This window comes from Erinaceus europaeus, chromosome 3 (assembly GCF_950295315.1).
Source record: "Erinaceus europaeus chromosome 3, mEriEur2.1, whole genome shotgun sequence".
Lineage (NCBI taxonomy): Eukaryota > Metazoa > Chordata > Mammalia > Eulipotyphla > Erinaceidae > Erinaceus > Erinaceus europaeus.
In genome coordinates, this window is record NC_080164.1 from 10,435,702 (window position 1) to 10,450,002 (window position 14,301).

At 42.9% G+C, this 14,301-nt stretch overlaps 1 protein-coding gene across 2 annotated transcripts in view; it reads right to left on the reverse strand.

Moving 5' to 3' along the window:
* Positions 1 to 13,821, reverse strand: part of LDAH (lipid droplet associated hydrolase) — a 108,927-nt gene extending 95,106 nt beyond the window's left edge. The window contains exons 1-2 of one of the 2 annotated variants that reach the window (XM_060186637.1): positions 13,751 to 13,821; positions 212 to 367 (exon numbers count right to left, since the gene is read on the reverse strand). In XM_060186637.1, the coding sequence (XP_060042620.1) occupies positions 212 to 365 (154 nt within the window). In that variant the 5' untranslated portion in view covers positions 366 to 367; positions 13,751 to 13,821. Of the gene's footprint in view, positions 1 to 211; positions 368 to 8,073; positions 8,094 to 13,750 lie in introns of those variants that run through there. The other variant, XM_060186638.1, reaches the window with a different exon arrangement.
* Between the last annotated feature and the right edge of the window lie 480 nt (positions 13,822 to 14,301).

Here is a 14,301-nt window from a genome sequence, read left to right on the forward strand (position 1 = left end):
AGGAGAGGGAAAGAGAGAGTGAAGTGGCTGCTGGGAAAAGGGGTATTGTGAAGGCAATTAAGTTCCAGAAACAACAAAGCAGCAAAAACAAACCAACAACAACAAAAACCTTTTAACATTTAACAATTCTCTGTAATTAACCCAATAACGGTATTTTTAAAATCAGAAACTGTTACAGATATCGGCCCCTCATCCAGATGTCTGAACTCACCAGTAATAATGAAAATCAGCAGCTTAGGCCTATCGGCACTCTTGACAGTCAAGAGATCAGTCCAGGGTCCACATTTCAGAACCTGGGTTTCAACTCCGCAACATAAAATGAACTCTTCATGCACAGGGATTTCTTCCTTGACTTCGGAGTCCATTTCTAAATACAGGGGAAAACAAAATGAAGAGTCATTAAACATAAAAACCCGAGCCAGGGGGAGTCGGGCGGTAGCGCAGTGGGTTAAGGCGCAGGTGGTGCAAAGCACGGAAGGATCCCGGTTGGAGCCCCGGGCTCCCCACCTGCAGGGGAGTCACTTCACAAGCAGTGAAGCAGGTCTGCAGGTGTCTTTCTCTCCCCCTCTCTGTCTTTCCCTCCTCTCTCCAGTTCTCTCTGTCCTATCCAACAACAATATCAATAACAGCAACAATAAAAACTACAACAATAAAAAACAAGGGCAACAAAAGGGAATAAACAAATAAATAAATAAAAACCAAGCCAGGGACAAATAGTCAAGGATAAAACCAGAACTGCCACAAGGAGATACAGGGATTGTAAGTTTATTTAGTCCTTCTAGATTACAGAATTGACCAAAATAATAATAAATAATAATAATAATAAGACAAGCCAGCAGAAAAGGGAGACACAGCTTCGGTAAAACTCAAAGACTATAAGGGCTTCTCACCACAGCTCTCCCCTCCAGCCTACACTCACCCAACCATGGCTAACTTCTGTGTCCTCCCTACTGGAACTGTCTTATAGTCCGTGTTCACCAGTGAGATGAGTGCCCTGACCTGCCCCTTGGGAAGACTGATGGAAAAGCACGGAGGTTACTTCTTGCCCTTGTCCTATGCCCAGCGCAGCTATAAGGAGAAGTGAACTTCCTTATGGCTTCTTTTCCCGTTATTGGCCTTTCATCTCCAGTGCTGCGTATTGTTAAAGCACCACATTATTATTATTATTATTATTTAATTTTTACAATATCTTACTTATTTTCCCTTTCGTTGCCCTTGTTGTTTTTTATTGTTGTTATTGACGTCATCGTTGTTAGATAGGACAGAGAGAAATGGAGAGAGGAGGGGAAGACGGGGGGAGAGAAAGACAGACGCCTGCAGACCTGCTTCAGCACCTGTGAAGCGACTCCCCTGCAGGTGGGGAGCCGGGGGCTCGAACCAGGATCCTCACGCCAGTCCCTGCGCTTCGCACCACGTGCACCTAACCCGCTGCGCTACTGCCCTACCCCCTAAAGCACTACATTATTAAATTATGAAGCAGGTACTTAAAATCAGGATATGTGCAAAGCTGCCGTCCCAAATTAGATCACTCTTTTTTTTTCCACCTCCAGGATTATTGCCGGGGGCTTGGTGCCGGCACAACAAATCTACGCTCTGGCGGCCATTTTTCCCTTTTTATTGGATAGGACAGAGAGAAATTGAAAGAAGAGGGGAAGATAGAGAGGGAGAGAGAAAGAGAGACACCTGCAGGCCTGCTTCGCAGCTTGTGAAGCATCATTCCCACCCCCACCCCACGCCCCCTGCAGGTGGAGAGGGGGTGGCTCGAACCTACTATGTGTGCCTGACTGGGTGTGCCGCTGCCCCGCCCCTAGATCACTGTTTTTTCTGACTGCCTAGATGTACAGGTCCTTGTCTCGGACCGTCAATATTTTCCTGCTCCTTGAATTATCCCGCATGCATTCAAAGTCCCCGAGTCCAGCAGCTAAATAGTTTTATTTTATTTATGCTTTCAATATTTTATTTATTATGGATAGACACAGAGAAATTGGGAAGCAAAAGGACACACACACACACACACACACACACACACACACACACACACGGGGAGAGGGAGACTGACAGACACATACAGCATGGCTTCACCACTCACGAAGCTTCTGTCACTGCAAGTGCGGACCAGGGGCTTGAACCTGAGTCTTCTGCATGGAACATGGTCACTCTACAGGGTGCGCCACCACCCAGCCCCCTCTAAGGCCTTCTTCTCTTACCACTGACCTTGCACTCTTATCAGCTGTCCTGTTGTGGAGTGTCCCCGAGCTTTCTTTTCTGCTCCTGTGATTGTCCATAAGCTAGTTGTGTTTTGACTTGTTTGAGGACCCTCCATACTGTGTGGCTTCTGTCTCTTGATTGGATCTGCACAGATCTATTTCTCACATCCATGCATTTTCTTTTCTTCTTTCTCTCGCTCCATATCCTTCCCACCTTAGGTCACTTCCTACGTAAGCCTTCCCTGAGCCCCTAATGAAATTCCCTGTTCCTTGACAGCAGCTGGTGAGGGTAAATGCAGCTAAGCACTGCCTGGCTCATCTATAACTTTTCACTGGCGCCATGTCAGGCTAGCGCAGGAATCTGGCTGCAAGCAGTGACTGTTGCTCCCCAGAGTGAATGCCTGCAGGCAAAAAACAATGCTGGTCAGGAGACAGAAACGCAAGATTTCTCACACTCAGGGTAAGACTCAAAATGGTCTTCTGAAAGCAACCTGACAGCATGCGCCAGTAGTCTTAAGGCATAAGCTTTACTTCAGTAAATGAGAGGGAACTGATTGAGGGCCAGGTACACTACAGTCCAGGAGGACCTGGGTTCAAGCCCTTGGTCCCCACCTGCAGGGAAAAAGCTTCACGAGTGGTGAAGTAGAGCTGCGGGTAGGTCTCTCTGTCTCTATCTTCCCCTCCCTTCTCAATTTTTTTCTGTCTCTATTCAATAATAAATACATTTTAAAAATTAAAGAGGAGAGGGAATCGATTTTAAACAGAAAGCTTAAAAATTCCTTTTTGAAGTAGATGCAGGAAGCTATATGTACAACTAAAATAGACTCGGTAGAATGGCAAAGCAAAGTACGTCGAAGCAAGACAGAGTCAGGACACTTTATATAAACAAAGCAGCACTAGGAGAATATACTAAACTGCGGTTCAGCCTGACAGTTATGCTGTTCCATCAAAACTGCTCAGCGCTGTTCAGTTGTAACTGAGCTATTTGCTTGCAAACATTGCTCAAACTTCACTTCTCTAGTTTGATGTTGTGTTTCCACTTTTATAATTTATATCTTTACTGTTAGCAGACCAGAAAGAAGAAAACTATATATACTATATATATATATACACACACACACATATGTGTATATATATACTTTTTACTAACCACCATGTGTAAACACAAATCCTATTTTTAAATAAAAATATTATGAAAAATGTAATAAAAGTTTCTTTTAAGAGGCAAGGACCCCCTTTCCATTCAAATACCATCTCATCTTCCATATGGATTTTAGTTCACTGATAAATGCCACTATAAGGAATCTCCAAAGCTGTCACTAAAAAAGGCTCTAATGATGTTTATAAAGTGCTAAAAACAACAGTAGATTGAGCTGTTAAACACAGCAATAAATCAGAGTACTGACAGTGGGGCCAGGCGGTGGCACACCTGATTAAGTGCACACACTACAGTACACAAGGACTCAGGTTCAAGCCCCTGGTCCCCACCTGTAGGGGGAAAACTTCATGAGTGGTGAAGCAGGGTTGCAGATGTCTCTGTCTCTCCCCTCTCGATTTTTCTGTCTCTGTCTGATAATAATAAAATAAAACCCAAATTCCAGAGCACTGACAGAGAAGACCCTGGTTAGACTGAATACTTGGCCAGTAGAGACTTCACAATTACTATGTCTGGTTGACTGAATTTGTTTCAATGGAGCAGACAGTCCATTCAATTTGTAAATATCTAACTTGAAGTAAGTGACATCTCGAGTTTGATTAGCCACAAAACTTGTAAGAATTTAAATAGATATGAAACTCAAGCACAGTCTTTTATAAAAGCTAGAAATTAAACAGAAACTTAATTAAAACTCAAACACTTCATATACGATACAGCTGAGAAACAGAGTATATAGATTCCTAAAGCATTTTAAATTTTTATTTCATTCTTGTGTTTTTAAATCCTATATAGTCATGTTAAAAAGGAAGAAAAAAACACAGAAAAAAAGCAAAGGAAAACTAAAAGCATCAAAATTCAAATTCTGCCTTTCCTGTGAAACTGAGATAGTTCAGCGCTGCACCCAGCTGGTAAATTAACAAAATGTATAATACCTATATATCAGTATGACAGCCCCGCCTTCAGTCACAGCCTCTAAGTAATCTTTAATCAGATCTCAAACGACAAAAATGGATACATCTTGTGCAACTGAGGTTTTCAAAATACTGATGTCGCAGACTGACAGGGGCTTGGCGGTTAGGGCCCTGGGCCAGACTGATGGGGTTAAATAGTAAATTCTATTTATGTATTTTCTTCAAGTTTGGGAGCTACTCTCTGTCCTGATCCACCTTTCTAGTTCTATTCTCAACTCTGACACCATCTTTCCAGACAATGTTTTTAGTCCACCTGCAGGTTAGCTATCAAGCTCCAACAAAAATTACCAGTCACGTGTGATTAGGAACATATCTAAAATAAACTTCTTAGCTTTTACCTACCCTAAAATACCTAATCCCAATGCTCTATTCCTACTTTATGGTTCCTGTTCATTACTAGCATGTTTCCATCCTGACTTCCCTGGGCAGATAACCGATAGCCTCATCAAGGTGCCCCAGAACCTCTCCTCTCCAGACCCCTAACCCACTAGGGAAAGACAGAAACAGGTTGGAAGATGAGTCTTGATATTTGGGCAGCTTGGAATGTTCCTACTCATGACAGCCCCACCTTCAGTCACAGTCTCTAAGCAATCTTTAATCAGATCTCAAACAACAAATATGGATACATCTTGATCACAGAATGTGAGCTCAGATCTACAGGGATGCAGAGGTCACATAGGCTCCTAAGCTGAATATGGTCCCAGATCACATCAAATCGATGGGGTGTACAGTTAACAATATTTTTACCCCTTTCCCATATTTGGGAGTTACTCTCTTCCCTGATCCAGCTTTCTGGTTCTTTTTCCAGCCATGACATCATCTCCCCAGACCACCTGCATACCAGATTTCAGGCTCTGGGGAAAAAGAAAAAAAAAGCAGTATAGCCACAGGCCCTTTGGAATATAACTAAAATATGCCTCTTAGCTATCTACAAAACTGAGACCCCCTCTCCAGCTCTTCATCTGAACTATTCCAGCCTTTAGGTTCATGATTAGTCAACTATTTGTCTGGCTTTATATGTTAACTTTCTTTTCAGCCACCAGGTTCCAGAAGCTAGCATGATGTCAATCCTCCTGCAATTCCTCTCCTGGGGATCTATCCTAAGGAACCCAACACACCCATCCAAAAAGATCTGTGTACACATATGTTCTTAGCAGCACAATTTGTAATAGCCAAAACCTGGAAGCAACCCAGGTGTCCAACAACAGTGGCTAGGTACGTTGTGTTATATATACACACAGTGGACTACTACTCAGTTGTTAAAAATGGTGAATTCACCTTCTTTACTCCATCTTGGATGGAGCTTGAAGAAATCATGTTAAGTGAGGTAAGTCAGAAAGGGAAGGATGAATATGGGATGATCTCACTCATAGACAGTTGAGAAACAAGATGAGAAGGGAAAACACTAAGCAGAACTTGGACTGGAGTTGGTGTACTGCACCAAAGTAAAAGTCTCTGGGGGGGAAGGGGAGGGCTCAGGTTCTAGAATATGATGGCAGAGGAGGATCTAACAGAAGCTTAACTGTTATGTGGAAAACTGGGAGATGTTATGCATATACAATCTATCAACTGTAAACCATTAATCATCCAGTAATTCAAAAACAAGATGACCAGTTGGTATAAACATAAAAGAAATGAACTAGGGGGTCGGGCAGCAGTGCAGTGGGTTAAGTGTACTTGGCGCAAAGTGCAAGGACCAGCCCAGTTCGAGCCCCAGTTCCTGAGCTGCAGGGGGTTCGCTTTACAAGTGGTGAAACAGGTGTCTGTCTCTCTCTCGCACTCTGTCTCCCCTCCTCTCTTGATTTCTCTCTGTCCTAACCAACAACAGCAATAGCAAAAATAATAATAACAAGGGTAACAACAAGGGCAACAAAATGGGAAAAACAGCCTCCAGGAGCAGTGAATTTGTAGTGCAGACACCGAACACCAGCAATAACCCTAGTGGCAAAAAAAAAAGAAGTGAACTCTATGCTACTCATAGTTACTTACACATTACGAATAAGCATACATGAGGAATATATGGGGAAGGATAAGCAATAATAGCCCACACAAGTACCGATCAAAGAAAAGATGTGTGTCTTATTATTCATGTTGCAAAAATATTATCCCATAGTCAGTGGCTTAAAACTACCATTTGACTATATTGAGAGTCAGTGAGTCCAGAATTGAGAAAGGAAACAGCACAAGTACTCTATCTTGAGCTCATAAAGTCTGGGGCCTCAGCTGACATGTTCACTGGGGCAGGAATCTCTTGGAAACAGTTTCATCTGCATATCTGACAACTCATGTCTGCTTTCTGCTATCATGCTGTCCAGAAACACCTGCACAGTTCTTCCCTATGTGTTCTTTCCACATGGGCAGCTTTGGATTTGTTCAGAGAACAGTGCTTGGGTTCCAAGAGCAATAGTCCCAAGAAAATCAGATTGAAGTTGAATGACACTGTACAGTCTAACTGCAAAATTCATACCACAACACTCCCAGGCTAGCCACAAAACCACCTATTTGAAAGAGAGCATGAACTAGGATGCTCTCCCAAGGGGGAGAGCGGCAATTATACTGTAGAAAGAGAACAAGTTCTGGAACATGGCTATTGAGCCCAACATTGGAAGACACCTCCTGTGTAATCAGCTTGAACAAGATGCATAAGGTGCAGTTCTGCAGAATTTCTAAAGGGCACTGGCAGGATGGCTGCTGGAGGTATAGTGACAGTGTAGCTGCTTTCCAAATTACACTGATAAAAACTTTGAGCCTTTCAAAGTATGCATACAGCCTTTAAATAATTTGACCCATTTCATCAATGATGAGATCATCAACCTTTACCAATAATACCTCACCTTCATTCTCAGAACAGTTTGTGAAAATACTGGAGGCATAGAAGTCTGGTGATTTTTAAAAGACAGAGGGAACTGTGTGGAGTTGTACCCCTCTTATACTATGGTTTTGGTCAGTTTTCTTTTTATTAAAAAAATAATAATAAAGTGATCCATTTAAAGCTAATTCCACTGGTATTTATTTAACTGCAGTTAGTATAAGTGGAACAAAAAAGAAAAACCAGGAATCTTACCCCTCAGCCCCGGCAAGCTTCAAAACATACAAGTGAGAGTGAGCAGATAAATGCATAAACAGAAATGATTCTGAAGACAGGACTAGAATGACTTCAGGAACCCACCAAATCACCAGTGAGTGCAAACACCTGTGGATTGTGGATAGAGAGGAGCCTAAGGAGAGATTGAGTGGCAGCTAATAGTCTGGCAGTTTACCAATTGAAGCACCACCTCCAGCACCAACAAAAAGATGGCTGAAGGGAGGAGAGGACTCCCCTAAGACTCACCAAATGCAACTGTGAGTCTCCATTGCTACTGCCCTCAGAGGCTGGAGCAGCAGGGGGGAGACCCTGTGCTGACATCTGGGAACAGAGAACTGACCAGGAAACTCAGGACAAGAGCTACACCTCGGTAGTGGCCTAGTGGTGGGGCTGTGTGGTGGGAGCCTTTTCACATTGTTCTCCTGATGAGACCAAGGGGAATAATTGCCTCAGAAACTACAGACTATAAACAGGACTTGTTTAGAAACTCACACGGCCCAGCAGTGCTGCCTGGCTTGGCAGAGAAGCTGAATTGAGCCCAGAGCTTTAGATCCTTGGAGTGTGGGAGTCTCTTTGCATAACCACTGTATTATCTCTCCCCCATCTTGACTTATCCCTTGGTCAGGAGTGAATGATTAAGATAAGCCTACTTACAGTTTAAAAGCTCTCAGGTTACCACAGTCTACAAGGAAGAATAAGAAGCGTTTAACAGCTACTGTGCTCCAACTCAGGGACTGAAATAATATTGAAACAACGGTTAATTTCCATAACTGTGAACTCTTACTTAGAGACAAGTACCTTACTTAGACACAATCCAGTCAATCCAGGCATGAATGATCAGTAATTTAAAAAGTACTGAGAGAGGGACCTCATAACATACTATATAGAATGGTTAAACCAATAAGAAATACTGGAGAAATGGGCCAGGACAAAAGTCCAGCTAAAAGGCCGAAGCACAGAATAAAGAGGTCAACATCCAAACGATAGTCAAGGAAATAATCACAGCAGTGAGTCAAGACTTTGGAAGAATTGTCATCAGAAATGCAGAAACAGGGAATTGGGCAGTAGCACAGTGGGTTAAGCACACATGGCACAAAGTGCAAGGACCAGCATAATGACCCAGGTTCAAGCCCCCGGCTCCCCACCTGCAGGGCAGTCACTTCACAGTCAGTGAGGCAGGTCTGCAGGTGTCTCTCTTTCTCTCCCCTTCTCTGTCTTCCCCTCCTCTCTCCATTTCTCTGTCCTATCTAACAATAATGTCATCAATAACAACAACAATAACTACAACAACAATGAAAACAAGGGCAACAAAAGAGAAAATAAATATTAAATTTTTTTTAAAAAAAGAAATGCAGAAACAACAAATGAGACTCTGGAAGAAAACACTAATTATCTCAAGGTCATTAAAGAGCTGAAAGCTGAAATAACTGAGCTAAAACATAACTAGCTGAAGAACTAAAACAGTATCAGAACAGGGTAACAAAATAGATGAAATACAGAGATAAGTACAACGGGGAGAAAATAGAATAAATGAGGCTGCAGACAGAATTAGCAAGATCAAGGACAAATTAGAGACAACTGAAAAAGAAGTAAGAGCTCTCAAAAAGAGATTGAGATGCTGAAATCAACAACAGAGACCTATGGAATGACTTCAAAAGAAATAATATATGCATTATTGGCTTACCAGAGGAAGAAAGAGAGGGAAGGAAAGAAAGCATTCTTCAACACATAATAGACACCAAGACACATCATATTTAAAATGGAAAAGAATAAGGATAAAGAAAGGACCCTGAAGGCTGCAAGAGAAAAATCAAAGAGTCACCTACAGAGGAAAAGCCATAAGATTAGCAGCAGACTTCTCCACACAAACACTACAGGCCAGAAGAGAATGGCAAGATATCTATCCAGTGTTTAATGAGAAAGGCTTTCAACAAAGACTACTGTATCCTGCTAGACTGTCATTCAAACTAGATAGAGGCATAAAAACCTTCTCAGATAAGCAACAGTTGAAAGAATGAACTATCACCAAGCCTGCCCTGAAAGAAGTTCTGAAAGGTCTCCTATAAACAGACCACCATAAAATTTATGTGGAAAAGAGTTCTGCCAATATTTTCCTCTAAGTATCTGATTATTAGTGCTCTAACATTCAAGTCCTCAATCTACTTGGAATTTACTTTTGTATTTGGTGAAATATAGTGGTTCAGTTTCATTCTTCTGCATGTTTCAACCATTTCTTTTCCAACATCATTTGTTAAAGACTCTGCTTCCCCCATTTAATAGTCTGGTTGCCTTTGTCAAAGATTAAGTGTCCATAGGTATGGGGGCTTACTTCCAGGCTCTCAATTCTCTTCCACTGGTCAGTGTGTCCATTCATGTTCCAGTACCAAGCAGTTTTGAGGACAGTGGCCCTGTAATACAATTTGAGATCTGGGAGTGTGATGCCACCAGTTCTGTTCTTTCTTCTCAAGATTGTTTTGGCAATTCTAGGTCTTTCTGGTTCCAGATAAACATTTGTAGCATTTGTTCTATTCTAAAAAATGTGCTTGGGATCTTGATGGGGATAGCATTAAATTTGTATATGGCTCTGGGTAGTATATTCATAAGTTTGTCATATATCAGAACTCTAACTATCTACAAGAATGGAGTCAAAATATCTTCAATCTATGTTGGTCTGCTTCTAAGACCCCTTCTGTTGCATTGCTTGACGCTGTGGTCTATTTACATAATCACTGTTTTGCCCGCACTGGTTTAATCCACACTGGTTTGAGCTCTTTTTTCACTCTGCCCCCTCTCCTAGTCACATCCTGTTTTCCACCATTTAGTCCCCACTGGTTCATGTGTTTTTTTCCTTCTCCCCCACCCCCTATCCTACGTACATCCTCTTCTGACCTGACACTTCCGCCTCAGGAGATATAAAGGACAGGGCTTTCTAATGAAGAGAGATTAGATTAGATAGCTTGTACTGCATTCCTCATCAATAAAAGACTGAACTGCGTCCCACTCAGCTATGAGTCCCTGGTCGTCTCTCTCCCGCCCACGAAGCTAGACTGGCAAATCTATGACATCAATAAATGTCAATGGCCTGAATGGAATACTACTTAGCTATTAAAAATGACTTCACCATTTTCAGCCAATCTTGGATGAAGCCTGAAAAAATCATGTTAAATGAAATAAGTCAGAAGCAGAAGGATGAATATGGGATGATCTCACTCTCAGGCAGAAGTTGAAAACCAAGATCAGAAGAGAAAACACAAGTAGAACCTGAAGTGGAATTGTCGTATTGCACCAAAGTAAAAGACTCTGGAGCGAGTAGGGTAGGGGGAGAATGCAGGTCCAAAAAGGGTGATAGAGGACCTAGTGGGGGTTGTATTGTTAGATGGAAAACTGGGAAATGTTATGCATGTACAAGCTATTGTATTTACTGTCAAATGTAAAACATTAATTCCCCAATGAAGAAATTAAAAATAAAATAAAAAACAATAAAAATATTGTAATGTGTAGTTGCATATCACACCCACCACCAGAGTTCTGTATCCCCACTTTGTAATTCATTTGGAAGATATTCTTATCATCCTCATCTGACTTTACCCATGTCTATGTCTGAAAAGTTGACAGCACTGTTAATGGAACACAAAACTGAAGGTCACACATATTTACATTATGTGCCCCAAAATATAGGGGCTTCAAGTGACAAAATTAATTTTATCACCTTTTTGATGTGGGGGTTGAACTGGGGCCTCGTGCATTTAAACGTAATTGGCCCCCTCCTTTTTTGGGCACCAGGACATCAGTTTAAAAGTCAAGAAGTTCACAAATTTGTACAATTACGTATGTACTGTAACATTAACTCATGAATATGAATTAAAATACGACTAATTTCGTCTGGTTGAAGTATACTGTGCACATTTCAGACTTAGCAATTTTTAAAAATATTATAGCAATTCTATAATTGATAAAATGTTGAAAGGGAATGATATTTTGAGAGAAAAAGAAAGTCACCCAGTCTTAAGTACTAAGTTGTCCAAAATACCAATTTTAGAGAAGATAATCTGTGAGTTTTGACTATCCACTACAATCCTACATACTGGAAAAAACAAAAAGGGGTCTTTAATGGGAGTGGGTGGAAATTTAGATTATCAATATTGTTTCAGGAAGTTATTTTAAACCTCCCTGTAGACTCTTAAGACTCTTAATTCTTCAGGGTTGCATCATGTTACACCTGTCTCTTCTTTCTTTCCCCATAGGAATTTGCTCCTAGAACCCAAAGGGCTAAATTCCTGTTAGACTGTAAATACTCCTAGTGTTAGGAGCACCAGACACAAAACAAGAAATGAATTAGTGAATCAAGTATCCCAATGTACATCCTGTCTTATGTGGAAAATTAAAAACCAAAGGTGAGCATTCAGTTAAGGTCTTTTGGGGGCAGGAAAAGCAGTGTGAGCACTAGATGTATGCTGCAAAGACCATCAAGAGAGCTGGGCTGTAGGTTCAGGGTGTGTGGGGGGTCAGTCTCTTAATACATGACATTTCTCGAGTGCTTACTGTGTGTTCTAAATGTTCTATGTGTTGTCTCAGTTATGAGACAAGTAAAATCGTGTCAAGTGGATTCTGTTGAAGTAACTTTCTAGCTCCAGTATAGAACAGCTTTTCCCTGGGTGCCATGTCAGCAAACCCAAATTTAGTTAACGGTTGAGTCCCTGTAAACTCTCTGCTCAAGCAGAAACAAGAATATTAACTGTATGTGCAGGATCCCAGTTTCCAAAAGCCAATTGACGAAGTCCATGTCTATGGCCCCATATCAGCCAATCTGATGTTTCCCAATTGTTTCTTCCCTGTACTTTCTTTATCCTATAAAAATGTCTTAACTACCACTCCTTTTTTTTTTTTTTTTTTAAACCAGAGCACTGCTCAGCTCTAGATTATAGATAGTGGTGCTGGGGACTGATCCTGGGACCTTTGGTGCCTCAGGCATGAAAATCTTTTTGCATAACTATTATCCATCTCCCCAGCCCCCTTTTGAATTATACAAAAGATTGTCCATTGTCTACTTTAACCTTTTTTTTTTTAATTATTCATTTTGATAGATATAAAGAGATCAAGAGGGAAGGGGAAGGTTGAGAGGGAAAAGAAAGACACCTACAGACCAGCTTCACTGCTCTAGAAGCTTCCCCCACTGCAGGTGGGGTTCCAGTGGTCCTTGTTTATTGCAACATGTATTCTACCAGGTGTGACAGCACCAAGCTGATGAGCATTTTTGTTTGTTTGTTTGGTTGGTTGCTAGAGCTTCATAGCTCTGGGAAATTATTCTGATAGAAAAAGTTAGAGTAAGAGAGCAAGACAACAGGCTTCCTCCAACATGGGGGCCGGGTTAAAATATGTGTGGTGGTGGCCTGGCAAAGCAGGCGCCCCAGCTATCTTTCAGGCTGTCAATGCCATAAAATTCAGATGAATGCAAATATCCATTTTACATGAGAAAGTTGAGACACAGGCTACTTGCTTCTTCTTCTTCTAGCGTTTGCCAGGCTACTTGCTTATTCCAAGATGCACCACGAGTAGTGAAGGAAACAGTTTTAAGAATTTCGTTAAAAGAGTAAGTTCTATTTTCACCAGGGTGCCATGGGGAAATATTAAACCAACTACAGCCAAACCTCAAACGTGTGGTTAAAAGAATGACAAATTCTGGGACTGCCTTACGAAACCAAGTCTTGTACCAAAGGGACGGACTCTGGGGGTTGAAGATGGGGGCTTTCAGGTCCTGGTGCACGATGGTGGAGGACCTGCGGTGAGTTTTGCAGAAAAACAGAAATTCTACACATGGACGGACTGCTGACTGTAAATCAGTAATTCCCCCAAGTAAGAAAAGGCAAAAAAAAAAAAAAAAAAAAATCTATTCTCAAGGGTAGGCGGTGTAACAAAACTGAGAGAGCTTTTACGGGGGAGACCGCAGAACCAGCCGAGAAACCCAGAGTCCAGATCAGAAGAGCCCCCCAAACAGCAGACTGACGGGCAGGTGGGAAGCGGGGCCCCGGGGCAGCGCTGCTTTATGAAAGGCTACGTGGGTGCGAGCACTCGAACCTCGGTCCTTGCTTCAGCTGTCCATCATCCAGAGCCCCGAAGCCCCCAGGTGGCCGTCGGGGACCCTCCTCCCACCACCATCAGGCTGCGGTTTGCCAAACAAAAGGTTCCCTGCTGGATGGGGCGCCCGCGGGGTAAACCGTGAAAACACTCGGATCCCCGGGCATCGGCCGCACTGCTGGCGCCCGGTCCCAGGCTCCAGCTCCCACGTGTCCGTCTACAGGCTTTTCCCAAGGAAAACCACCCAGCGCCTCACCTGCGGACCTAGGAAGGACCCGGCTCTCCCATTACAAGCCCGCAGCGACGTCATCGGGCCGGGCCGGAAGTCCAGGTTCCTTACGTCACAGCGCTGCGCCGCGCGCCGCTCCCGGAAACCAGGTGTTAAAGGGGATGTTGACCCTCCTCCGGCCTGTGGCCCCGAGGGAGATGTCCCCGCAGGGTGTATGGTGGGCTGCAAGGGCCTCTTCCTTATTTTGCAGCGCCGCCGCCTCTAGCTCCAGTCGTTGGACCTGCTCTTCCGAGTCCCAGCATCCTTTCCTCCATTTCCCCCTGCACTTCCTCTCCATTCGCGGGCTGCACGCCTTTCCCTGTCCTCACTAGCACTGGAAAAGCGATTCTCGGTCACCCCTTTTGTGCAGTATGTATTCAACCAGCCAGTGCTACTCCACACTTTGGCAGAAAGCTTAAAGGCTTAAATTCCGAGCTTGTCACGCCCCAACTGCCCCCTGAAGACAATGTAGGTCAGGGTCCTCCGGATCTGAAAACATAGTTGTGGTCCATCTCGGTCCAGAAGTGCAATGATGAGTC